We start from the raw sequence: 25,172 nt of genomic DNA, 5'->3' as shown, positions 1-25,172 counted from the left end.
GCTAGCAAGTCTTACAAAACGGATTTGAAAACAGCCCTTGAGTATGTGCCAGTTATCACATTTGACTGTGATTTTGTTTTCTTGTTTTCTGGAATGGCAAACATTTGTGTTACTTTGTCACATTAATGCCCTTCTCTCCCTCTCTCTCTCTCTCTCTCGTCCCACTTCCCAGCTCTTACAAATCCATTGCAGCTTCTTGCAGCACAGGCCAGCTCATCCACTCCTGTTGTAGTCAGCCGGGTATGCGAGGCAGGGACCGAAGAGACAGCAGCAGCCTCTTCCAGTGAACCTGAAGTCAAAAGGCCCCGTATAGAAGAGCCCAGTGGAGCAGTCCCAGCCCAAACCGGTGTCATCACATCCGCAATGCCACAAGGACAGGCAACCAGTGAATGAAGAACCGGTGGGAGGAGCTGGAATGGTGCGGGGTGGGCATGGGATGGCAGCAGCCCCTAAAGCAGCTTTCAAAGAAAACAAACCACGACTGTAACAGCTTGAAACATAGAGAATAAAAAGCTCTTTTTAAAGTCAGATTTTTTTCAATGGGAGGTCAACACCTATTAGAATCACAAGGTGCCAAAAAGAATGAAAAACGCCTCCCAAGAACCCATACCTGGAACTTGGTTCTGTCTTTACCTATGGGATATTTTTCCTCCTCTTTTTTTTTTTGATTCAAAAAAATATACAGACAACTGATTGTATGACTGCTGGGATTTTTTTTTTTTAACCGTCTTTTCCCCTTTTGGCTCCGAGGGGATGGCATTTGCAGTTCAGCATCTAAAGGAATGTAACACAGATACAGTCTGCTCCCTGGAAGGAAAACTCCTTATTTTCTATGCCTTAATACTTCTCAGAGCTTTGAAACATAGGACCATTTAAAAGGGCCACAAAAGGCAATCAAATGCTGAAAGATGGGTGCAGTATTTCACAACAACAGCATTAAAGAAACATGGTACCAAGCTTAAAGAAAAAGGCAGAATGATTTTTTTTTTGGTAGAAAAATTCTGAATATGAATGAATGTTTATTTATGTGGGGATTCAGGAGGAAGAGTTACACGGCTCAACCACCTGGATTTCCGAATGCAATTTCTCTCCGTTCCCTCTGAGGGAAAATAAGATGACAGAGGAACTGTATTAATTTGGTTCCTGAAAAGAAATTAAAAACAAAGGGTTTTGTAGCTTCAGTGTTTTCTTACAATTATTCATCAGTTGCTCTGGACGACAGCTAAAGTATCTTGATGACTGAGGGTTACTTGGGGATGGGTGTTTCGGAAAGGTTCTGGATGTATTTAATTTTTTTTGTGCTCACATCCTGTGCTGGAGCACTAACTAGAGTTTGTTCAAAACTAGCATTGGAGATCAAAGACATTGCCACTGTCTCTGTGAACCTAAGAAAATATCAGTCAGTCTTCTGCGCTAAAGTGGTCTGCTTTCATCCCTGCTAGAAGTATGGCCCCCGGCTTGAAAACTAGATGGGCAGCGATCAAAGGCCAGGGTTGTGTGTGACCCTCTGCCACAGAGGGTAGCAGCCAGGCTCTGGTGTTATGCTACTGAGAGGTTAAGTGCTGGGGTGAGAGGCAGCAGAGTACACGAACAGTATTTAATACAAATTCTGTAAGTGTGTAGAAACCAAGGAAGAAGAGACCTTTTATTTTCTATGAGGGAAAAGTCATTTGGGCGTCTTCAAGTTCAGTTTGGAAAACCTGTTTGGGGTTTGTTTCGTTCCTCGACTCCCTCTCTCCTCACTCCTGGTAACATATATTTGGTTGGCCGGTAGGAGAAGGCTTTTATTTCGGCTATATTCCAGGCTCTGTATGTAGTACATCTTACAAGTCGAGCAGATTTGAGTCACTTGAACCATGTGGAGAAGTGGGTATGTGTGACATGCTGTGTGACTGGCAAAGAAATCAGCCTCAACTTAGCCTCCAGGTAACCCATTTGGTTTTACACGTTTGATCCCTTTGGCTAACTTGTCTTCTGGCTACACAGTAGAGATCTTTTAACTTGGAAAACTTCCTGGCTTTGGTAATGGCAAAAGAGAAAGCATGAAGGGGATGTCTTCTGTAGGTTCTCCCTCTGCCTGTACTAACTTATTGTGGAGTTATTGTCTTGTCAAATCTGACAGTACTATTCCAGAGCAGAGAGCAGCACACCTGCCATACAACCGTGCTGCAAAGATGTCCCCGATCTGCACTGAATTATACTGTCAGTATGCCCATGGGGATTAGAGAGTAAAGCACAAGGGTTTAATGTCTGCTAGAACTTGGGGAGAGGGAAGGAGATCCAAGAGGTAACAGCTGGTATCACTTGTTCCCCTCTAGGTTTCCTTTCTCTTTGCCAAATCCTATTTAATAGCCAAGTCCCATCACTTGAAAACAAAACATTCCTGGGTTTTATCCAAGTCAATTGTTTTGTGAGAAATATTTCTGAAAGAAGGAAAGAATTTCTTGGGCTTGCGATTCGCAGTTAAACTCCACAGTTAGAGGCACACAAAGTATTCAGGACAGTTCATTTATCTACAGCTATACACCTTATAATTTAGGTGTGTGCCTTTAATGACAAGTTATTAGATGAGATTTTAGTACTTTGAAATGATTTTGTGAATGAGGATTGTTACAGACCACAATCTGATTGAAGCAGGCCAGCCTGCAGGTTCCCTTTCCTGCTAGGAAGACTAGGTGCGGCACAGTGAAAAAGCGCACAGATTGGTTCTGTCTCTTCTGAAGCCTTTGTGTTAAAATGGACTTCAAGGAGGCATACACGAGTGAGAGGGCCGCATAGTTTATCTATGACGAACCAGTGATTTTGGGTGAATGCTGTTTCAGATATAGGCACGCCTCTGAAACAACGCTGAGGTTACAGAGCATCACTGAAGAGAAGATTACTTGGTTTTCCTGTATGTTAGGTGAATCGGTGCAAGATGAGCAACCAACAGAACGCAGTTCAGGATGTGAAGCTAGCAAAGTGGGTTTTCCTTTTTTTTTTTTTTTTTTTTTTTTTCTTTTGAAAAAGTCTAAGTAATTAGGCAAGCCCTGAACTTACCCATTCTCCTTTAGGGTACCTGGAGCTGTCAGTTCATCCTATTAGGCTTCTGCTCTATCAGTCTGCCACGTTCCCCTGCTACGGTAGGAAGTGCAATGCCACTTGAAAAAAAATTTTATCTAGTTACAGCATTGCCTGATATTAGGCAAAGTAACAGTTCTTGCTAAAAATCCCATAGGGAGCTATGGAGAAATGTGGTCCTCATCTGCAACATCTCATGTCAGGCTTCCAGATTCGTTCTTCTAACACGCTGCCCAGTCCAGAAGGCAGCATGTTTAGAAAAGCAGAAGGTAAAGGAACCCCCCGTAGCTGCTAGTGGCAGCCTTCCCGCCAAACGTCAGCTCGGAAAGTGGCAGGTTACAGAAATGAGAGGAGCAGCTTAGAGCTGTCTAGCTTATTTTTGTAGTGTGGAATAATTTAGGATTTCTGGGGATCGTTTTGTGGATGATCTTTTCAGAATCCTCTTTAAAATGCTTTTTCAGACCTTTAAAATACAGGAGAATGTGAACACGCCAATAAAATTTGTCCTGTTTCCTGTATTGATATTTTTTTAAAAAGTTGATCAGTTTACTACTTTGTAGTTGGGGGGTGGGGAGGGAAGGAAAAAAGAAAAAGCACGTCTGTGTTAGTTGGAACAGACAGCTATTGACATTCAGTATGTGAAAAAATTTAAATAGCAATTTTGTGGGTGGAAGGATGAGCCTAGAAGTTCCCAGAATTTTATTGGCTCTTCATTTAGAAGTGGCTATCATTTTAATAATCCTTTATCCCTGAGGGTTGCAGTCAGTATGCCCAAAGAGTAGGTAGGCCCTCTTCAATCAAAACAAAACATTTGACTGGTTGCTGTCTGTGCAGCCAGCACAGGATTCAAACAAGAGATTTTGGATTTCTCCCTTTGCTTTTCCAAGCCACGTCGTTTCAGCTGACTGTGACTCATGCATTTCTGTTACTTGACTTGGTTTCCTCAGGTGAAGTCTAGCGCAACTCAAAGGTCACTTTGAAAAGCAAGTAGCAGTTTCTTTCTTCTGTGCTGCGTTCAAATGCTCCTTCATTCCAGCGTACTCTAACCTGTAACTCTTCCCTCTTCATCAATGTGCCAGTCACAGAATAGTAACTCTTTGTTGTTTTTATGAGCAAGAAATACAATGTCAATTCCCCAGAGAAACCTTTGGAATTGCTTTAAAAAAAAATTGAACCACAACAGTCTTTCCATTTCTAACTGGAAGCTGGAACTGCTAAATTTTGTGCTGAGTCAAGAGTCCTAAATGAAGACTCCAATGTGAAACTTTTTGAAGTCTATTTCCATTTTGTTTCTTCCTAGTGGCACCACTCTTACACAAGGTATCAGTCCTGATTCTCCAGGCTTTCAGTTTTGAGCGCTACAGAGAACAGTGAAAGGAGAAGAACATCACAGGATGTGATGGTATGTAGAATGAGGCTTCCAACTAGAAAGAAAATGCTGTCTTAATGGCTCTTTGGAGTGCTTGGTTTAACCTAAATTTGGTCATCCAAGACTTACTTTCTTAGAGTTGCATCTCATGTCCTCATGTCCTCAATATTAATTGATGCAGGCTTGCGGGGGGTCATCTTATGCTGTCGTCTCCTGCTCCCTGGATAACAAAGGTCATGGCATGTCAAGTGTTTGATCTGCTATAAATTAGATCTGGGAAGACTTAAAAACTGAATTTTTGAAAGTTGAATACATTTTATGATGTTTCTTTTTGATATTTTTCTCGTCTTAGGCAATGGCAGATTAATTTCACTTTGATTGCAGTCAGTTTATAGCAACTTTTGTTGCCTTAATTTGCAAAAGCTGAATGCAATTGTTCTGGTTTTGTTCTACCGGATTTACTTAAGTTATTTTTTTGTCTTGACCTTGACTCTTTTGATACAGGAAGCTTTTTACAGTGAGATCAATGTGGTCTGATTTAGTGATAACACAACACAGTGCTGAGCACAGAAATGAAGTTCACGATTAGCTTATATATTCTTTTCATCTCCTCTCTCTCTTCCTTTCTCCCTCGCTCCCCCCTACACCATTAATGCTGTCCCTTGTAGCATATCCAGTCATATTTATCCACTGGCAGGAGCAGCACCTTGCAATAAGTGCTTCCCAAGGCTATGCTGAAAGAGGATTCAAGGATGAAAATGTGTGGGATATGGGGGGCTGCAGAGCAGGGGAGGGACTGCCCCAATGGGACCCCCATTGAAAGGGGTCAATTTGGATGCCTTATTTTTAGTTTTTGTTACATATTTTAGAAATGTTGAACTGTTGGGCACAGTTTGTTCAGGAAAGTGTTTTCACACAGCCATGTTAAAGCTTTATAGAAAGGAAGAAATAGTTAAACAAAAACCTGCAGCCTTTACAGTGCTTCTGAAATCATGATGCCATGATCTGCCTCTGTTTTTATTGGAGAAGGGGGAAACTACTGTCCCTCAGGCCTCTGGCTTGTTGATATTAAGCATCATTAGTAAAGGTGTTAGTGCTGAAGGAGCATTACGTAGTAGGCTGTACACAAGCAGCGTGTTTTTTTTTTTTTTAATTTCCTTTCACATGTGCCTCTGACATCTGCCTTGTCAGAGCACTTGTTACTGACTTGCAACTGCTGTTCAGTCAAATTCCACACTTTTCCCCCTTTTTCAGTAGGGAAAAGCTGGTAGTAAAATAAAATTTGAAGCGGAAAGGGCTGGGGACCAATATGTAAGCAAGTGAGAGCAGCTGACCTGAGCTTTTGTGCGGTGTGATGTGGAATATTATTCACTGCCTGCTGGAGGCATTAATCTGGGGTTGGAGCTTTTCCTCCGTACTAGCAAGGACATTTCCCAAAGAACTAGTTAGTATTACCCTAACACGGTGTGGATAAATGCTAGAATGCAGAGTGAAAGGAGAAGAGTTTCCCTACTGTGCCTGAGTGTGTGGGATTGGGATGACAAGGAACTAATCTAACGATAGTTCAACTACTGTACCTTTCACTTGAGGATCAGAAGCATTTATTCAAGGTTACTGCGTTTAAGGATTAAATCCTTACTGGATGGTTGTTCCCATCTTTGTTTCTCAGGTTTAAACTATGCCTCATAAATCACAGTTTCACTGTGATGAACATAAATTACATAAAACTGCAATATTAGGTAAGATGAAATCTCCTTCTAGCTCTCTATTCTGCCGTTGACCATTTATAGATGTCTAGAATCATGGAATAACTCGGGTTGGAAGGGACCTCTGGAAGTCTCTGCTACAGCCTCCTGCTCAAAGCAGATCCAGCTAGATGAGGTTGTCCATGGTCTTGTCCAGCTGAGTTTTGAATATCTCCAAAGATGGAGGTTCCACAACTCTTCCGGCGTTTGGCCATCCACGTGGTGCGTGTTGCAACGTGTGTCCGTTGCCTCTTGTCCTGTCACTGTACACCTCCGAGAAGAGTCTGGCCATGCTCTCTCTGCCCCCTCCTATTAGGTAGTTCAAGAAACCAGTAAGATTTCGTCCTTTGCCTTCTTTTCTCAAATCCAAACCAGCCTGGTTCTCCGTCTCTCCTTGAACATTATGCGCTCAAGCCCCCAGGGCATCAACTGGAGTTGCTCCGGAATGTCAGTTTGTGTCTTGTACTGAGGAGCCCAAAACTGGACACAGATTCCAGATATGATCTCAGAAATGCTGAGTGGAGTGGAAGACGCATCACTTTCCTTGACCTGCTGGCTACGCTTCTGCAAGTACAGCCCAGTACATGAGAGGTCTCCCTTGCTGCAAAGACACGCTGCTGACTCATGTTCAACTGCTTTGAGTATAGTATGAGAAATGGTGTAGCAAAATAACCTGGAAATATTCTGGATTGCATTTGTATATATGCCACCAGCTCATCCTTCTCTGCCAAGGAAGAGTGCCAAACGTGGTCTTCTAGCTTTTTGAACAGGAAGGCAGTGCTGAGGGGTGCTGATCATTTTCATAAATGTCTTGTGCTTTACCTTATCAAATGACAGTTTCAATTCAATGTGGAGCTGTACTTTCAACTTCTGCCTTGACCCAGAATCTTTTGGATTGTTTTGAATCCTGCTGCCAGTAAGCTGGACTTGGGCACTAAGAATGAACCTCTAAAAGGAACATGGCTAGCTTCATAGTTTTGTCATTACAGTACATTGAGCTTTTGTGTTTGCAGATGTCATCCTGCTGCAAATGATCTGTCTTCCCATGTCAACCAGCCTCTCAGACAGCTCCTGTTTCTGCTCTCCTTTCACAATTTCTTTCCTCCGTAGTTGTTTCTCTCCGTTCCAGAGTCCTTTAACCCAGATCCTAACTTAATACCATTGCTTGCAGGTCCGTGTCTGGTGAGAAGCTGCATTAGGTTGCAGGTGGACAACACATTTTTCAGTTATGTAACTTTTTCTTTTCTTCTGAGTGAAAAAATATTTCAAAGCTGCTATTTCTATAGCATACACTACTGCTATAAAGTGTAGCTTGCAATGGAGCCAGTTGTCATGCTGCAGAATATAGTTACACTACAAGGTCATCTGGAGTGCTGGAACTGATGAGATTGGGAAGTGAAGCTTTCTTGCGTTTTGGTCTGTATCTGATGAAAACACAGCTGTGACTTGGTGTTGGAGTGTCTCCCTCTACGTGGCTGTCTAGTGGCTATTTGACGGTGACTAGTTAGATCAGCAGCCGTTGCCTTTGCTAGGTGCATTATATGCAGGACAGAGAATGTGCTTATTCACACAGGCGTGTATATATACATATATAGTAGTCAAAAGCGGAAAACATCTAGCTGTGAAGGTGGGCTTTCTCTGTTAGATTCAGTCTTTCATGGAGCAGCAGTATGAACGTTTTACTTTGGACTGAGCAAGACATTCTGGAAAATACTAGGTTTTCTTGGAGCACTATATTTAAATTCCAAAATTTTAATCCACTTGACTTGTAGCCATTGTATTTATGATACCTTCTGAAAATTCTTTTGATACCTTTTCAATTTACCAACCCTGAATTAAAACCCTTGAGAGTATATGGCTGGTCCTTTCCTTACATGTCACTTTAGTTTCAGAGCCTGGGGGTAGTTGTGCCAGGCCAACCCCTTCGCTCTCAAGGTAGAAGAAACCATTGGCGATTCATGGGTGGCAGCTAAGGAATAAACCCTTTAAATATTTTTTTCAGAGAATATTAAATTAGATCTGTGTAAACATAAATTTTATATTTATTAATATGTGTGTGTGTGTGTATGTAAATATAGATATATAAATGGTCCATGACTATTTCTTTCTCTTAAATGGTACTTTACACAGACTTTTTATACAGTATGTTGGTAAATTCCCACACCAGGCACTGAATCTAAAAGAATGATGTACCTATTTTTGTAACAAATGTGGGCAGCCTGTAGAAGCAGCTTTACTTCAGCGATTGCTTTCATTCCTCTCTCAGAGCAAAAGAGCCAGTTTGATGCTTGCATCCTCCTTGTGTAGGGGCCCTGCTTCCAGCAAAGTCGTGCGTTCAGCAACCCCAACCCATGCTGTTCTGCTGGCAAGGAAATCCCCAAAACGGCACTAGTGAAAGCTGGAATCCTTTCTAGTCTCAGAGTATCTCTAGGTGCGATACCTGGAAGCTCTTTACAGATTCTCCTCTGTAAGTAATGGGACCTTATTTCTAATACAAATTAATTGAGGGTCCATGAGGATGCTATAAAGTCGAGGAAGTCTTCCCTGTCTCTCTGTCAGGTGGGTAAGCAAATGCTGGCGCACTATGAAATAGTGTCTTTTCCTTTGTGGTGAGATTGTTTTCCTTTTATGATACTTCTGTCTCTCTTTATGGGGCCTGAGGTTTAGATATCCCTTTAAAAACAAACATATAACCATTTTTCTAATGTTTGCATTCACAGAGAGTAAATTTTACCTAGTCAGTCAAATTTCAGGCCTGGTTTAACTCCATGCAGATTACTGTATTTGCATAAGGATGCCTATTGACCCACTTGGGCCTTTTGAGAATTATTCGTAGAAGCAGATTATACTTAGCTGCTTAATCCTGAGAACTCTCTTACAAAAGTTGAAATGTGTTTCTCCGTAAGGACTTGAGTGAATAATTTTTCCTAGGTTTCTGCTCTCTGGTGGTTGGGCTTTGCTACTTCAGGGAGGCAAGGCTGGTGATAAGGGGAATAACCATAAGACCAGGGAAAGGAAACAGCTTTCCTGCTCAGCACAAAAAAGCCCTTGTGCAAACCAGACTTCCTCTAGTATTTGACTACTGCTTCATGTCTGCCACTGAGTTCAGCAAATGCCCTTTGGAGCCAGCATCCTGGCCCTAACCTTGGCACCTTATTCATGATCTAGACCATTCAGTCTCACTTCTGCCCCACTCCGTTTTGTTTAAAGCAGTCCAAAGCAGACCCTTTCCTTAAAGGTAAGGGCAATGTTGAGGAGAAATGTCTGCTAGCTTAAAAAAAAAAAAAAAAAAAAAAAAGAGAGAGAAATTTAACTCGAGCAGAAAAAATGAGGTTTCCTTGTTTCACTACCTTGCTGCTAAAAGTTTGGTGCAGAACATGCTCATGTTCTGCTGATTTATACGCCGCTCTTTGGATGTGGACAGGCTGCTAAGTAGGCAAGCTGGCTCTGTAGCAATGAAATGCTGTAAACCTGAACTCCCTATATCTCTTTCCCCTTCAAATGGTCTTGACGTGTAGGGAGCCAGAGTACTGATCTTCTTTTAATGGAAAAAAACAGAGAATGTATAAGTTTTACTTAAATATTCCAGTATGGAAAACAATGAACAATGGAAAAACAGAATGGTTTAAAAAATGGAATGATTTTTAAAATTCAAAATTCATCTGAGTCAGTGTATTGTCTTGGGATCTGGACGTGCTGTTCGCACCGTGATGAAACTGGCACCGCCCTGCCTGCTCGCCAGCCTCCGAGCCCTGGAGAGGAGCAGTTAACTGGTGCCTGCGGCTATCCAAAGGTCTGTTAAAGGCTGCTTAGAGATAACTCAAAACACGTATGCAAGCAATGGATCATAAAGCTGGAAGTTCTGATCAAATTCGGAATATTTGCTTTAAAAAAAAAAAAAAAATCTTATCTCCCCCAGTTGTATGTGGACGCGTTCCCGCTGAGTCCTTTGGGGAAGGCTGCAGCGCGATGCAGCCCCGGAATACCTCAATGGTTTGACAGAACTTTTAACTGTTTTTGCTACATAGATCTAGAGGGGAACCCTTCCCCTTTCACAGATATTTGGCACTTAATTTAAGGAATCTTATTGTGGGGGGGGGGGGGGAGGGAAAGGGGAGGGGAGAACTAAAGCCATGCTTGCATTTCAGTTCCTGTTTTTGCCTGTACAAGACACCTCCAGCCAGATTTTTTTTTTTTTACAGCTGATATCAAAAGTATTTTTTTGTGACTTGTGTTTGCAATCAGTGCTTTTTAAAAAGCAGGTGTGTATCCCAAGGGAGAAAGCTCCATCTGGGGCAATGGGTGTGAATTTTGTCATCTTTTTCTGGCCGTGGTGCAGCACTGCCCCATGAGATGCTTAAGGACGCGCACCGAGCGGGGTGGGAATGCACCCTGGCAGCGCCGAGGAGGCTGCTGCTCACCGGAGAAGAGGAGAAATAGCAGTATCCATGGAGCAGGACCTGCATTTTCACATCAAGTGGGATACAGGTTTTTTTTGTTTTTTGTTTTTTTTAAATATGGAGCCATACTTTTTTGTTTTTTTAAGTAATTTGAAATCTGAATGTGATTTCTAATGTATCAAGAACGTTAATATTTTAAAGCTATAACAAAGTTTTAAATTTCTACTTTTTTTTTTCCATTTATTTTAACTGTTCTGTTCTGTTACCTTAATTTGATGTATGTGGTTGGGGAGTGTTGCTTCTCCTCTTAGCATTTGTTTCTATAACCAGAAATAAAATTATATATGAAAGAGAAGATGCCCTGAAATTGCTTGCTCCTTTTGAGTGGCTGACCTGCCTGCCGCCACTATCACATGGCAGAGGGTTTAAGATTTCGGCATCTGCTGTCGAGCCTGCCACGTTCTCATTATGAACCGCTTGTGTTTAAGGCTTTTGGACACCGCGCATCCTAAACGCGTTGTGGCTGCCTTCAGATGAGATCCGCACCTTCACAGGGATGTGAAGTCGGCAACTGTGGCAGCACCGTTTCGCTCGCCGCGAGGGAGCAGGTTTTTCTTGTGATTCCATTTTTTTGGGGGGTGGCTGGGGTTGCGTAGCCGTGTCGGTGATGAGGCTGGTGGCCCTCCGTCCTTCCCTTCGTCCTGCCGCGAGGGAGGACTCTGGTCTGCACAGCCGCTCTGAGCGGCGTCTTCTGCGACGCAGCGCGGATAGTCTTGAGGTTTTCCTAGCGTACATGCAGATAGCAAGTGAGGGGACACCGGTTTTAAGGATTTTTCCCTTATCTCCACCGAATCATGCAGGAGGGAAGCATGCGTTTGGACACCTTGGTCTTGCTCAGAGTTCACGGATACCTTTTGATCCCTAAGCTCGGCCCTGATGCTTGTCAATTATTTGGGAAGCTGTTAACTCAGAGCAGAAACAAACATATGTTCCTGTGTGCTTGAGAGCCGTAATGCTTCCCCTGGGGACTATAAACCATGCCGCAAGCTCTAGTTCTAGCTCTCATTTTATTGTGACATGCCACATCGTGTTATTTTGCAAGTTAAACCATTTCAATATATCTTCCTGTAATTTAGAGTAATTGCTCCCTTTAAATATCTGAGGATAAAAATGTTCCTTTATATACTCTACCCAGGTTAAATAGTTAACGTTTTTCTTCTCTCGTTACCTAAAGGAGGTTCCATTTAAATTCTTTGTTTATTTTGACAAAACAAAGTAATTCTGAGTCCCAAAATTGAGTAGAAACGTTTCTAAGACCTGACTTGACTTACAAGTTAGTTACGTGCCGCTGCTCTAAACGTTTAAAAAGCAATTGCAGTGGGTGGCCAAGATGCTCAAGCCAGAGCCCTTCTTTGGCGTCCTTTAAACTGGCCGTATCGTGTTTGGCCCCCGTGTTCCCAAGGCGCTCCGGGCAGGGTTTCCGACGGAGCCGAAGGAAGCGGTGCCTGGGGAAGCCGGTGGCTGTGGGTCGTCCAGGGCCGCGGAGGCTCGCGGGTGCCAGCCCTGCGGGCCGGGGCCGGGGCGACGGACGCGGCCGCTGGCCCGGGGTGGGGGGCCGGGGGACCGAGGCTCGCTGCTGATGAACTTCCTCAGGCCGGCGGGCGGCCCAGGGCAGGAGAGCACCGGAGGGTGAAGGAAGCGCCAGGCCGCGTCCTCGCCTTCCCGGGGGGCTGACGCCGAGCGCGGCAGGAGAGGCTTCCGGCTTTTTCTAGCGGGGTGGGGGGGGGGGGGAACGCTAACGCCTCTTTAACCTTTTGGAAGCTAGGCCGAGCACCTGCTGAGCAGCTATTTTTAACAGCGCTTGCCCTTTTCGCAGAAAGCGTCTTTTTTCAAACCGGTCGCAGGAAAGGCTGATAGCGTCTTTTACCTCAAGGCCGGACCTGTGCAGCGAGGTTTGCTGCCGCGCGGGCCGCTCTCTGCGGCGGCGGTGCCCCCGGGCCTGATCTGAGGCCTGGGCCGGTTTGTCTTTCGTAAACCGTACTGCGCTGGTCAGGGCAAGAGGGCTGGCGCCGCGTGAACAGCTCAGGGCTGCCTCTCTCCCAATAATAGCATAATAATAGCATAATTAGAATAGAGTAATAGCAATAGCATAAATAGAAGACAATAACAGCAATCCCCTGTAGAAATAACCGGCAGCAGAGAGCGCAGGTTGTGCTGCCGCTGCGGCGGGGTCTGGCCGGAGAGGCTGAGGTACCTGCCAGCATCCACCCCGGTACCCCTTACGGGGGGGAGGAAGGCTGGGCAGGGCAATGCTCCCCGCAGTGGCCCCTGCGGCGCCAGCGAGGCTGAGGGAGGGGGCAGACGTCCCCCCGCTGCCCCTCTGGCGCTGCTGCAGCTCTGCCCCCTGCCCCCCGGCCGGCGCGCCGGGCGGAACCTTCGTGCTGCGGCGGCCGCGGCCCTCCGGAGCCGGCCCGGCGCGGACCGCCCGCCTCTGGCGGGGCCGCTTTGCCGGCGCACCGAGGCGGCGGAGCAGCGGGACGGGATGTTCACGGCGGCGGCCGAGAGCTTCCTCAAGCAGGCGAGGTACCGGGGCGGGGGGAGAACGGGGGAGCTGAGAGGGGCCTCAGGCACCGGGCGAGGGCGGGTTGACCTGCCGGGGGGCACTGAGGTACCGGGGAAAGGGGGCTAAGGCACTGGGGAGGAGTGCTGTGGGTCCGGGGCGGGGGGAAGGAGCTGAGGGACCGGGAGGAGGGCCTAGGGGGACCGGGAGTGGAGCTCGAGGGACCGGGGCGGGGGGCTGAGGGACCGGGAGGGGGGCTCGGGGTACGGGGAGGGGGGAAGGGTCTGAGGGACCGGGAGGGGGTCTAGGGGTACAGGGAGGGGGGAAGGGTCTGAGGGACTTGGAGGGGGGCTAGGGGTACGGGGAGAGGGGCTAGGGGTACGGGGAGGGGGGAAGGGTCTGAGGGACTTGGAGGGGGGCTAGGGGTACGGGGAGAGGGGAAGGGTCTGAGGGACTTGGAGGGGGGCTAGGGGTACGGGGAGAGGGGCTAGGGGTACGGGGAGGGGGGAAGGGTCTGAGGGACCGGGAGGGGGGCTAGGGGTACGGGGAGAGGGGAAGGGTCTGAGGGACCGGGAGGGGGGCTAGGGGTACGGGGAGAGGGGAAGGGTCTGAGGGACTTGGAGGGGGGCTAGGGGTACGGGGAGGGGGGAAGGGTCTGAGGGACCGGGAGGGGGGCTAGGGGTACGGGGAGAGGGGCTAGGGGTATAGGGAGGAGGGAAGGGGCTGAGGGACCGGGAGAGGGGCTAGGGGTACGGGGAGGGGGGAAGGGGCTGAGGGACTGGGAGGGACTAGGGGTACCTGGAGGGGTAGGGGTACCGGGAGCACTGAGGTAGCGAGGGGAGAGGGCTGAGGTGCTGTGGTGAGGAGCTGGGGGGGGGGGTGTGGAGGTGCCGGGAAGGCCCCCAGCCCCACGGCTGGTCCTGTCCCATCCCGTCCCGCCAGGGAGACGCCAGAGGAGGAGCTGGACCGGTTCACGTCCCGCGTGGCCGCGCTGCTGCAGGGCCGCGACCCGGGCCCCGAGGCCGTGGACGGCCTCCAGCGCCTGCACCTCGTGGTGGCCGCCACCAAGTACCCGCGCAGGTGCGTGCTCCCTCTCTGGGACGGGCCCCCTCGGGTTCCCCTCACCGGCAGAAGAGGTGAAGCGTCCCTTTCTTGAAGAAAGGGAAAAAGAAAAAGCTTGGTGCTGCAAAGAAACGCTCTGTTTCACCGAGCTAGGTATATGTGTAAAAATCCCTTTTGCCTTTCTTTCTACTGCAAAGTGAAGGCTATCTCCTTTTGCTGCGAAGGTAACCAGTGTTTGTCAGTGAGCACTCTTTTAAGTTGTATGAAGGAAAAAAGCTCAAAAGCGAAGAGGCTAAGTAAATTAGTCAGAGTCACTGTCAGAAGAGATCATCCCAAGACCAAGAATATGTAGGAAATAAATGTTTGCATTTTTCCTTGCCTGGCAGTGATGCTTTGCTGTGGTTCTTGCAGGCTAGATGGCAAGTTTGTGGAACTGCTGCAGACAGTGCTGTGTTTGCCCAAGTGTCCTGAGCAGGTTCAGGTGTTATGTGCTGCCATCCTGAGAGAGATGTCGCCTTGTAGTGAGCTGATCCTCTCCTGTGAGGAGGTTCAAGATACAAAGCTCTTGAGTCTAATATCCTCCGTCCTTTTGGCTCAGGTAAATGACCTGTCGTATCAGAAATCTTCTCTCATCAGTATGCATTTGCTTTCTGATTCTTCCCTGTCTGCTGAGGGTGCAAGTCAATTGACGGTCTCTAGGAGAAACCAGAAATATTTCCATGTTCATGTAAGGAACCTAATAATTCTGCTTTGTGTAAACTCAAATGCCAGCTTTTGTTGTGTTCAGTGTTTCATAACAGATTGCTTAAAATTGTGCTGTGTAGGGCATGAGGGCACTGGAGCAGTAGGTTGTAACTGGAAGCGGAAATGAACATTTTGATGCTAGCTGCTGTAAACAACTTCAAGTCAAGGTTGCTTGTACCTGTAAGAAAAAGATTTGAAACTGAATTTATTACTGCTACTTTTTTTTGTATGGTACTGGCTTTCACAGTCAAATATAGGATATTACTCGTAAAACTCGAAACATATATGGTGCTACAAACGTGGATGTTGTTTCAAAGATGTAGATTAGTCACAGAGAAGAAATCATTAGGATGTTCCTGTTTTTAGTGCTGCCTGCATGGGCCGCCCTCTGGGAAATAAGCTAGATACTCTTTTTTTTTCCTCTTCTTCTTTTATATGCTATTATCATGCCAATTAAAGATAAAATATTTTTTGTGAACTGTTCTGAAACTTCTTGTTCTGAGTTTCAGTGCGTGATCAGAAATGCCTCCTACATTTCTCATCACCCCTCTGAGTCTCCTTTAGCTAGAGAAAATGAAACCAGAAACAGAAAACGGACAGCAATGTGCTGTGTTACTTGGATGTTGCCTTACCAAGAAACTCTCCCATATCCAGCCTTGAGACAGTTTTGTAATCTTAAAATATAAAAAGATACTGTATCCATTAGTTTTTGTTAAATCAAAACTAGAACCATGAAGATGTTTTCCTAATTTTTTGATGTTATTAAAGTTAGTATATTTTAACTATTTCAGTATCACTTCTCTAACATTGGCTAGAAGTGATGTGACAAGCAGCAGCCCTTCTCATGAAAGCAGGCCAACTGTAGTAGAGCCTTTAAAAAGGTCTTCTGCTTATTCTCCTTTGTTACTGCTTTGGGTAGAAATCCTCTTACTCTTTGCCTTCCTGCTGCCCCCTACCTTCTTGGCTGTGCAAGGTTGTTCTTTTTATAAAGCATTTGGCTTTCTAGAAATCACAGCCTCTGGTGTTGTATTAGGAACCGTTGATTTGCGGTCAGTCAGGTTTTGCTCTGAGTAGCAAGAGACGTGTCAGCAACACATACAGGTAGCCCTACCATTTGCAGTGGGCTGCAGTGATGTATCTGCAGGAGAGGGGCTGTTCCTTCTCTTTTCCTTCACTGCACAAGTCCCCAGACCTTAAAGTGGATTGCATGTCGCTTTGGTCAGTCTATCCACGTCTGTTCAAGGGAGAAGCACAGAAAGTAGCCCCAGTAGTGGATGAGGTTCCAACATGCAGTTTCCTCACTGGAAGCTCACATGAAACTTCCTAATTGCTTCTAGGGATCAGATACAAATGTGACTATTAGATGGGGAGTACTGGAGATTGGTGTTTGTTCACTGCTTTCAGCAACCAGCTGTCAAAACCCCTGAGCACATAGAGAAGATTCATTTTTTTGTTGGCATGGTGGCATTTGTGGGGGGAGAAAGCCTCTCAAAAGGCTGGGTGCACCTGCAATCTGTAACAGTCATCTTGGACAGAATGATTTGACAGCATCTCAAAACTGCAGCTATAACAGCTTCCAAAAGGGGAGGCTGCTTTATTTTCCTTCTCCTGAGGATACAGACTAAGCAGAGAGTCCTAGAACCTATTACAGTGGTCTGCTTTATGATCATAAATTTCTAATTTAACAATTGAGCTAGCAAATTGACCACACGGGGAGTAGTTAGTGCTAGTACTCACTGCTCTGGAATTGATGGATCAAAGTAGCGTTTAATGTGAAGACATCCATTGCAGCTGTTAATTTCCACTTTAGGTGACAGTTGTCCACAAACCTGTTGCTCCATCAAAGTATTCCTCCCTGCTGGGAGCTATGAATTCGCGTTACAGAAGAGCTCTGTAAAGCATGGTAAAATAGTGTGTATCGTGAGTTCTCTTTACATTTGACACTGGCATTGATACCTGATGAAAGTTTGTAGGGTATTGATTTCTAGCACTGGTAGAAAACTGCCTGCCTAGCTTTACCTCTGATTCGTTTTTAAGGGTGATAAGAAGGCTGAAGTGTCTGCTGTGGGGCAGCGTATTGTAAAAGTACTCGAAGGGAGACTGCCAGAGGGTCAGAGTTCTCGGCACCTCCTTCCTGTCCTGTCAAATGTCATCAGTCTTTCGCCGGTATCTCTAACTGAAGGTAAATACAGGAGGGCCTGAGCTTATGACCTGCGTAGTGATCAAAAGGGGCTCTGAAGGCTTGGGCTAGGAGTATGGCTTGGAAACTACCATTAGAAGTGATGTCTCTGTCACAAGGAAAGTAAACTTCTTGGGTGAAATATATTCCACTGTTCAAAAATTGTACCAGGCCCTCGGGTGCTGTGGCCCCTCCTGGGAGACGGAGTCCCTGGTCTGTGCGGTTTTGCATCAAAGTGACACGTACCCTAATTGAGATCTCCAGATACAGTCGGAGTATGAATCCGTAGCTATCCTGAAGAGCATCAGGGCAGATGATGAGAAATAAAGAGAATTGTGTCTGTGTATCTGTTCAAGAGACCAGCAAAAATAACTAGGGAATGGAGAGTTCAGAAGAGAGGCAGGACAGTAAGATAGTAGTGAGTGATATGTCCTGGCGAATAAACTTTAGGAGAGACTGCGGGCATAAAAGGGTGAGCATATGTGTTATGATTGAGTTTGTTTCTAGGCATGTCCTGTGGGAAAACTCTAGGAGTTTGCACATGTTGTGCAGGCGGTAGGAGAAGCTTTGGGGAAGACAGTGGGCTGGGGCGTATGGGTTGGCTGAGCAGGCAGGATTACCTGCCTTAGCTTCTGTGCGATCATGCTTTTATCTGCAGAGCTGAAGCTAGCCACTGCACGAATATGTTTGACAGTATTCTAGCACCTTCCCCCTTATAGCAGCTGCAGTTAGAGACATATCAAAGGAACAAGTATCTCTGGACTGATCTGGTACCAGAAGTCCTTGGTTTTAGCGCTCACTTCCTGAATTTTTTGTTGACAACAATGAAACCAACTCAGTTGCTAAGAATGAATGAGAGAAGGGCGCAGAGCTGTGAGATGGGTGAATGATCCTGGATTCTGAAGTTGTGTAAGGAGGAGAGGGCGTCCACCTGGGAGGTACCCATTTCTTTGCTGAGTGCTGGATCAGAGAGCTAGCGATCTAGGCCAGAGGAAAAGCACAGCAATTGAAAGGCAGCAAGGGTGTGCTGCAGAGGCCGCTTCTGTGCCCGGTCTAGCAATGACCTTGTGACTTTCCCTGTATAGAGCAGATCAATGTGGTCAGTAAAAAGATGGTCGACTGGCTGAGATATGCGAGCGTTCAGCAAGGAGTCGCTCAGCCCTCTGGAGGCTTTTTCTCCAACCCCAGAGCCAGACAGGTAAGTGCTGACTTGCTATGGTATCCTACATGGGCATTTGCTAGTCAGTTCCCTGCTATTATATGTTGCAAATTCAACTTCTTGTGGGAAATGGTGACCTAGAAGTGCCACTGCTCTTTGTTGCTTTGTCTGGGGTAAGTGGTCAAGATGCGAAGTAGGGGGGATTTATAGCTCCAAAATTTAGCAAGTGCTGTGGGGCCAGAACCTCAGTCCATGGAGTAGGTGTGAGGGAGTGTCTTCTGGTGATCAGGTACCTTGGACTAAGAGGAAAATGAGGCCTTCGTCAGAGGGAGGGGAAAAGTTTGGGGTTTCTCTGCTGGACAAAATGAATCTAAAAGACAGCAGTTTCTCTCTCTGGAGAACTGCCCCTCTGCAGGCCCCAAGGTACATATAAACAAGGGTTGCTAGTCTCCATGCGGTAGGTAGAGTCTTGCTTAGCCGCTCCCTGGGAATCTGACCTAGCTCATCTTTCCTCCCAGCCTGTCCCTGTCACAGAGGTGGACGGTGCCATTGCCACAGACTTCTTCACAGTGCTCTCACTGGGTCAGCACTACACGGAGGACCAGTGGCTCAACATGCAGGCCTTCTCCATGTTGAGAAAGTGGCTGCTGTGCTACGGGGGTGAGGGGCTGAGCACCCCTAATTCAGGTGCGAACTGAAAGCCTGCGGACCAGTGTGGATTGCACCCCCAGAGAAGTGTGTGTTCTGAATTCTGAACTGCTTTGGTGGCTTCACCAGAAACCCTGCAAGGGGCAGGGTCTGGCCAAGTGATAGCTGTGGCTTACAATTCAGGGCTCTTGAACTAAGAGCAGGGAAAATTTGGGAAGGAGTGTCCTTCCTTAACTGACTCTTCTAACTGACCCTTCAACAAAGAGTGACTCATTCAGTGGGTCCCAGGATTTCAGGCCAAACCCCCCTGGTCCCTGCGAAAACAATCCTGGATGGTGGGAGACAGCATCTACCTGGTGTTACCGTAACACTGCCTTCTTCCCCAGGCTCCTTTACCTCCCGGTGCACCTGGGAATAGACAGCTCCCTCTCTGTTGCTGGGCAGCTGCGTGGGTTACACTGCCCGTGGTGTGGCTTATACCTGGTGACCTTTACTTTGTAGATGACAGATCAGAAATGGATGGCTCTGTCATGTCCATGGTCTCAACTACATCCACATCTAGTCATCTGCTTCCCCCGAAGGAGCGTCTGCGGGAAAAAGCCTTTGAGTACTGCCAGCGGCTTATTGAGCAGAGCAACCGGCGTGAGTCTTGCCATGAACGCTCCTTGCAGCCTTCTTGGGCCTGTTCTTGAAAATGCTTGTTTGCTACCTCTTTGGGTTGGAATCTCACGCCCTAGAGTTTAGAGTTGGGGTCTAGGCATGGGACCAGGTTTGGCTGCTGGTGCAAGTCATTGACCAGGCTTAAGCTGGGATGTTGGGAGGGATTTGGAGGCAATGCCCATGTTCTGCCTCCTGCCTTTGATTTGCAGGGAATGTCTTCCATAGCCTCTGTCTCTTGGCCCTCGTTAGCCCAGAGCCTGGAATTGGGATCAGTATTTCCTCCCAGCTGGCCTGAAAGCCCAGTGGGCTCGTGCTCAAACTGACGGCCTGATGTACCTATTTGGACCCAGAGTTTATCTTTGACTTCTTTCTCTGGCAGGGGCCCTGAAGAAAGCTGATGGGGAACTGCAGAAAGCTGTAAGTACGCAGAGGAGGGGCTGGAGCTCTGGGAGATGAGACTTCCCCTAATCTGATCTGCTCCCCTGCAGTGTCTCATCGAGGCGGTGACAATCCTGGACATCATCTGCAAACAAGACTCCTCCTATGTGTACCGCACGCTCTCCTCCCTGAAGATCCTGCATGGCAGAATCAGTGGAGATGTCACTTACGCGAGGGCACTGCTGCCCATTGCTCAGTTCTTCCTGAACCACAGTAAGTCAGCAATGCTCACCCCCTCCTCCACAGTTTAGTCTTGCATGCTCTCAGCACAGCCCTTTGTCCTGGGGACTTGATGGCAGCCAGACCTGGTAATTCAGCCTTGGCTGTGCTCCAGGATGGGTGATCCCAGTCCTGGAGACGTGGAAGCTGTGCTGCCTTGGGCTCTCTAGAGTAACATACCCCAGGCTTGGGCTTTACATAAGCCATTGGAGCCTGTGCTGGCAGGGCTGCTGGGTGGGCTGTGCTCAGGAGTCTGCTGTATCCTCCCAGGTGAAATGGCAGCTGTGGACTCCGATGCAATCTACAAACACTTGTTCACCGAGATCCCAGCTCAGCTCTTCCACAACCCATCACTGGCCTTCGAGTTCATCCAGTTCTGCAAAGACAACAGCCAGCTCTTCACTGACACATCCAGCATATTCAGGCAGAGCTTCCCAAATCTCTTCAAGGTACTCCGTGTTGGAGCAGCACAGAGGAGATTCTGCTGCATGTGCCTTTTGGTGCCCCTCAGAGCACTTCACATGCCTTTTGGTGCAGTTCAGAGCCCTCCCTCTTCCTATTCATAGAGGGAAGTCTGAGTTAATGTCCTTGGGGTGGGAAGTACAGCGATTTAGCAGCTAGAAAAGGAGCAGGCTGTAGCGGAGGGGAAGGTCTGGCTTTTGGCATAGGCAAATTCCCAGATTGTTCCCGACAAGTGTATTTTCTTTCTGTGGAGTGCACTGAGCTTGGGTATCAGCGTTCAGAGGCCACGAGGGCTTAATTTACCTGTAAGTCCTCGAGACAAGTCTTGAGATCAGCCCTCATTTAAATGGTCACAAAGGAGCTTGTGGTGCCTTCCTGTTGGGGTAAGGCCAAGAAAGGCTCCGCGTGCTGGGTCAGTCAGCACAGTTAGGAGCCAGCACTCTGTTTTTGGAAAACTTCAAGAAGTTGCTGCTTGCCAGCCACTGACCCAGCTGCCAGGCACCTGTGATGAGCTATGAGCAGCCTCCCCAGCTCTTGACTGAAACCTCAGCCTTCTCTGTTGTTGCTTTTCACATGTGACTTTCCCTTCCCCATCCCCTTTGGTCACAGTGGGAGGAGAATCATCTGGGCCTCAGGGCAGAGTGACAGGGTTAGAGCAGCAGCTGGTGCTTGTTCCCTGCAGTTCCTGGCGTGGAACAGCCCACCCCTTATCTCTGAATTCGTGGACCTTCTCCCATTTCTGCTGGATGCAGGTACAGCCATTGAGATTTTCCATTTGCTGCTTGACCTGCCCTGTTTGACAGCAGCTCTGGACATCCAGCTGAGGTAAGGCTGCCTTCCCCTCCTCTTGCTTGCTAATCAGGGTCTTGACATTGGCCATAGCCTAGTACCCACTGCTCTGAGCCTCAGCTGCCCTCTGCTGCTGTTATGGAGGGAGAGGTGTCTGCTACAGCCAGTTAAAACAAAGCTGCACATTTATCAGCCCAGTTTTCCTAGTAATGTGCTGTGCACAGGGAGAGAAGGTAACCAACTCTTATGCTTCAGTGCTGGGTTGTCTTTGGGTGTCAGGATGTTGTCATCCCTCCCCCCGTATCCAGCTCCAAACTATCACGAGGTGCTGTTCTCCTTGGGTGTCTGCCATCAGCCTCTGCCACAACACTGTGGTGTGGGCTTTGCTGGTCTTCCCTCCTGACTCTTATCCCTCTTTGTTGGGTTTGTGCTCCTGGAGGCAAACATAAGTTCCCTCTTAAGGTCAGGAGGGACTGGAGGAGTCTCCAGGGAGGTGGGATAGGGCTGGGACCAGCTCTCACAGCTGTACCACTGCTCTTCCTTGTCTTCCTTGGCATTAGCAGCCCTTTCTGGAGCGCTTAGAAAGGGGAGGTCACCCTGGAGGTAGGAGGTTGGTGGGCTTTGGAGGATACAGAGCACCATTTTTATCTCTCCCAGCAGGGACACAGAAGGAATTCTGGAACTACTGCCTGAGTCTGGAGGCTGTGGTTGGTCTGAGTACTTTACTCAGCTTTCCTGCCATCCTGGTTTTCTAGCTTCCAGGAGGCCTAAACTGGGATGACTTATTTTCCATGTTTCAATGGCAGGATAGTGATTCCATTAACCAGGATCCCGACTAAGGCCTGGCCAGTTTTCCGACTGCAGCACGTTTTGTGTGCCTTCTGCTAGGTCAACCTCTCTCCCTGGCTCCGAGAAGGCTGCCTGCGACCCAACTGTGAAGCCAGCCACCTGTCTGGAGGCTTTTCGCCATCCCCTCTACAAGAGCATGTTCCAGTACCTTCTCCGCATCGAGGCTGCCCCTGAAGACTCTCCGGAGAGGTAAGAGGCTGCCACAAGGGTTTGGTTGAGCCATCCAGATCGGGGAGGCAGCACTCGGGTTTGTGAGAAGGTGTAGCTGCTCTCAACTGGAGTGCAGTGGGCTTGACTTTCCCTCTGTTATCTTTGCAAGTGCTTAAAGACCTTGTGGAGGAATATGGAAGGAGGGCCTGGGGAAGTAGCTAGGATCAAGCCTACTTCAACAGTAGCCTATCTGTTGCCCACAGCCTGATTCCACTTCGGCAGCTGCTGGGATCCCTGGCCAGCAGCGCAAGGGTCGTGCAGTGTGCGGAGACTGTCCCTGTCTTACTGGAACTCTTCTTCAGTGTGGTGGCAGAGGTGGGCACTCTTTGGGCAGTTTGGCTCCTGGACACGCTGGGAGGGGTCTTTTATTACATGGATAGCAGCCATGGATGCAAAAGTGTTAAGGCCCTGCAACCTTGACAGAGGGTTGAATGAGGGGAGGGTGGGATGGTCTAGTATTGGCATGAACATAGGTTGAGCCAGCTGCTTCATCCAGAGAAGCGGAAAAGCTCCACGGTGTAGCATCAGTGTTCATTGCTGTTCTTTCAGCCAGCTGTAAAGCAGGCAGGCAAGAGCAGAATGAGTGCTTCATGCCTGCTTTGTACACTGTTTCCCTCCTGCTAGATCCTGTTTCTGTCCTGGCCTAGTTCTCTCTGGCTGAGTAGTTTGGTTTTTGGCTGCTGGATGTCACTGAAGCAAGGGCTGTGTCTCAGTTTGCAGATAAGCCACTGATAAACCAGCTGGTACTGTTGATGCTGCAGAGGAGTGACCAGCTCTATGAGACCCCGGCATTTAAAGATGATGTGCACAGGTGAGACCAGAAGACAGGAGGCACAGCCAAGCGTCCAGCCCCTCCCCTGGCTACAGCCTGGCTTCCCAGGACAGCCCAGGAGCCTTTTCAGTTGTGGCTGAGTTCCTGTTATCACCTGTCATTGGAGAGTCCAAAGTGGGAACTGCACCTTCACCTCTTCCGTAGACACACCGAGCATACAGCCTTACCTTTGACAGGGGTGGCTCGCAGCCTCCTTTCCAGGGAAGAGAAAGGTCTGACTGGCCTTGAGGATGGGGCTCAATGTAATGAGAGGTTTTGAGCTTCTCTCTCTTGGGGAGATGTCAGGGAGGATGACAGTGCAAGGGAAGCAGCTTGAAAAACAGAAAGTTGTGTTGCTCTGGACACCATTTTTGGGATGTGTCTTAGGGTAACTGTCAATCCTGTGTGCCTATGGCCAGATGCTGCTAGTTCCTCCTTGGTTTGGCCATGGTCTAAGTGTTCCCCACCTCTCTCCTCTAGGGTGCTGAGTTCGCAGCTGCTGACCCTCTGCAAGTTGCACCCTGCGCTCATTGTGGAACTGTCCAAGGAGCTTCTGGAGTTCTCGGGATCAATCAGCAACATCCGGAACAAGGAGGCCCTCTTCACCCACCTGGTAAGTGGGGCCTGCCTACTTCTGCCACAGGACGTTCCAACTGCAGGGCACTCTTCTGGTCACCTTCCCTTTCTTCCTTTCCTATCTTAGCGTTAGCTAATCTGATTTGCCATTCCCTAAAAAAAGATTCAGTCCCCTTTGCTTTAGCTTGCCCTGAGCACATGTGCCTTTGTTTTAGGTCTGGGCTATTGGAGAGTACATGTCTGTGTCCTACGACAAGCGCTGCACCGTGGAGCAGATCAACCGGTTCTTTGAGGCTCTGGAAGCCATGTTGTTCGAAATTACCCAGCTCCGACCGCTGGCCAGCATCCCCAACTACCCGCCCCGTGTCATCACTGTCCTCATGACCACATTGACCAAGCTGGCGTCTCGCAGCCAGGACTTGATCCCCAGGTGAGAAGGGATGGCAAGGGAGGACACAGGGCTGAAACATACAGATCAGATGGGTTCAAACGCCAATGTTTGCCACTGTTAGATGATCAGACTTAGCAACTGGTGGGACCTGAAACTGAAACAGGACTGAGGAAACAAGCTGTGGAGCAACACAGTTTGGGGAAGTGGAGTCTGTGTGGTGACTAACACTCCGTGTGCTAGGAGGAGCGGCTAGTTAGCATCCGGTGTTTGCCCGCAACAAAATCTTTTGGGAAACACAGGCTTGAGTAGTGACCTTGCTGGGAGTAAAGGTCCTGCCAGCTGAAGGTCGCGTCCTTCTCTCCTGCAGAGTATCCTTGTTCCTGTCCAAGATGAGGATGTTTGTGCAGAACCCTGCTGTCACCTCTGTATACTGCGAGGAGGACTGTGAGGAGATCCTCATCCGGGCAACTGAGCTCATGAACCTGCTGAAAATGCCAAGTGTGGCTCAGTTTGTGTTCACACCATCTGTGGACGTCGCCAGCACACAATTTCAGAGAGATGTGAATGACACTCTCCCTTTTGCCCTGAGGATAGTCAGCCGGCTCTTAGAAGGGGGCGCTGGCTTCGTGCCAGGGTGAGAGAAGAGGGTTTCTGAGAGGCTAAAGCCTCTGTTATAACTAATCTGCTGCTGACACTCGAGGCTGAGGCCCTGCTCTGAACTGGAAATGAGGAACAAATGATTGCAAATGAAATGGAAAACAGGAATAAGAAGAGCTGAGGCTGCTCTTCTGGCCTGAGCCTGTTGTACTTGTCTTTCTTAGTGCCTGTTGCTTGTCTACTG

General features: G+C 47.9%; 2 protein-coding genes across 4 annotated transcripts in view; both read left to right on the top strand.

The window, feature by feature from the left end:
• The window catches only part of FOXK1 (forkhead box K1), a 48,842-nt gene extending 47,661 nt beyond the window's left edge, over positions 1-1,181 (top strand). For both annotated transcript variants that reach the window (XM_068908346.1, XM_068908345.1), the window contains exon 9: positions 173-1,181. In XM_068908346.1, the coding sequence (XP_068764447.1) occupies positions 173-393 (221 nt within the window). In that variant the 3' untranslated portion in view covers positions 394-1,181. The remainder of the gene's footprint in view (positions 1-172) is intronic.
• Positions 1,182-13,042: 11,861 nt separating this feature from the next.
• AP5Z1 (adaptor related protein complex 5 subunit zeta 1) lies at positions 13,043-25,128 on the top strand. 2 transcript variants are annotated; one of them, XM_068908089.1, is made up of 17 exons: positions 13,043-13,157; positions 14,077-14,214; positions 14,608-14,794; positions 16,978-17,122; positions 18,205-18,317; positions 18,797-18,965; positions 19,428-19,568; positions 19,966-20,003; positions 20,075-20,237; positions 20,514-20,692; positions 21,388-21,530; positions 22,383-22,532; positions 22,757-22,868; positions 23,267-23,364; positions 23,845-23,977; positions 24,156-24,370; positions 24,699-25,128. In XM_068908089.1, exons 1-17 carry the CDS (start codon positions 13,117-13,119, stop codon positions 24,967-24,969), a joined length of 2,436 nt encoding a protein of 811 aa, XP_068764190.1. In that variant the 5' UTR covers positions 13,043-13,116; the 3' UTR covers positions 24,970-25,128. The 2 variants fall into 2 exon arrangements, with proteins under 2 accessions (XP_068764190.1, XP_068764191.1); XM_068908090.1 differs by lacking the exon at positions 13,043-13,157 and adding an exon at positions 13,198-13,242 and having other exon boundaries at positions 14,041-14,214.
• Positions 25,129-25,172: the final 44 nt, after the last annotated feature.

The sequence above is a fragment of the Struthio camelus genome, chromosome 15 (genome assembly GCF_040807025.1).
Source record: "Struthio camelus isolate bStrCam1 chromosome 15, bStrCam1.hap1, whole genome shotgun sequence".
NCBI classification, from domain to species: Eukaryota; Metazoa; Chordata; class Aves; order Struthioniformes; family Struthionidae; genus Struthio; species Struthio camelus.
Note: the sequence above shows the minus strand (reverse complement) of the source record. Positions and strands in the feature narration are given on the sequence as shown.

What these genes read in the sequence shown, in the direction of transcription:
- AP5Z1 (XM_068908089.1), top strand. Translation starts at nt 13,117, where the DNA reads ATGTTCACGGCGGCGGCCGAGAGCTTCCTCAAGCAGGCGAG. An exon ending in GCTGAGCACCCCTAATTCAG is followed by an intron (nt 18,966 to 19,427) that starts GTGCGAACTGAA and finishes TTTACTTTGTAG; the next exon opens with ATGACAGATCAGAAATGGAT. An exon ending in GCTTCCCAAATCTCTTCAAG is followed by an intron (nt 20,693 to 21,387) that starts GTACTCCGTGTT and finishes TGTTCCCTGCAG; the next exon opens with TTCCTGGCGTGGAACAGCCC.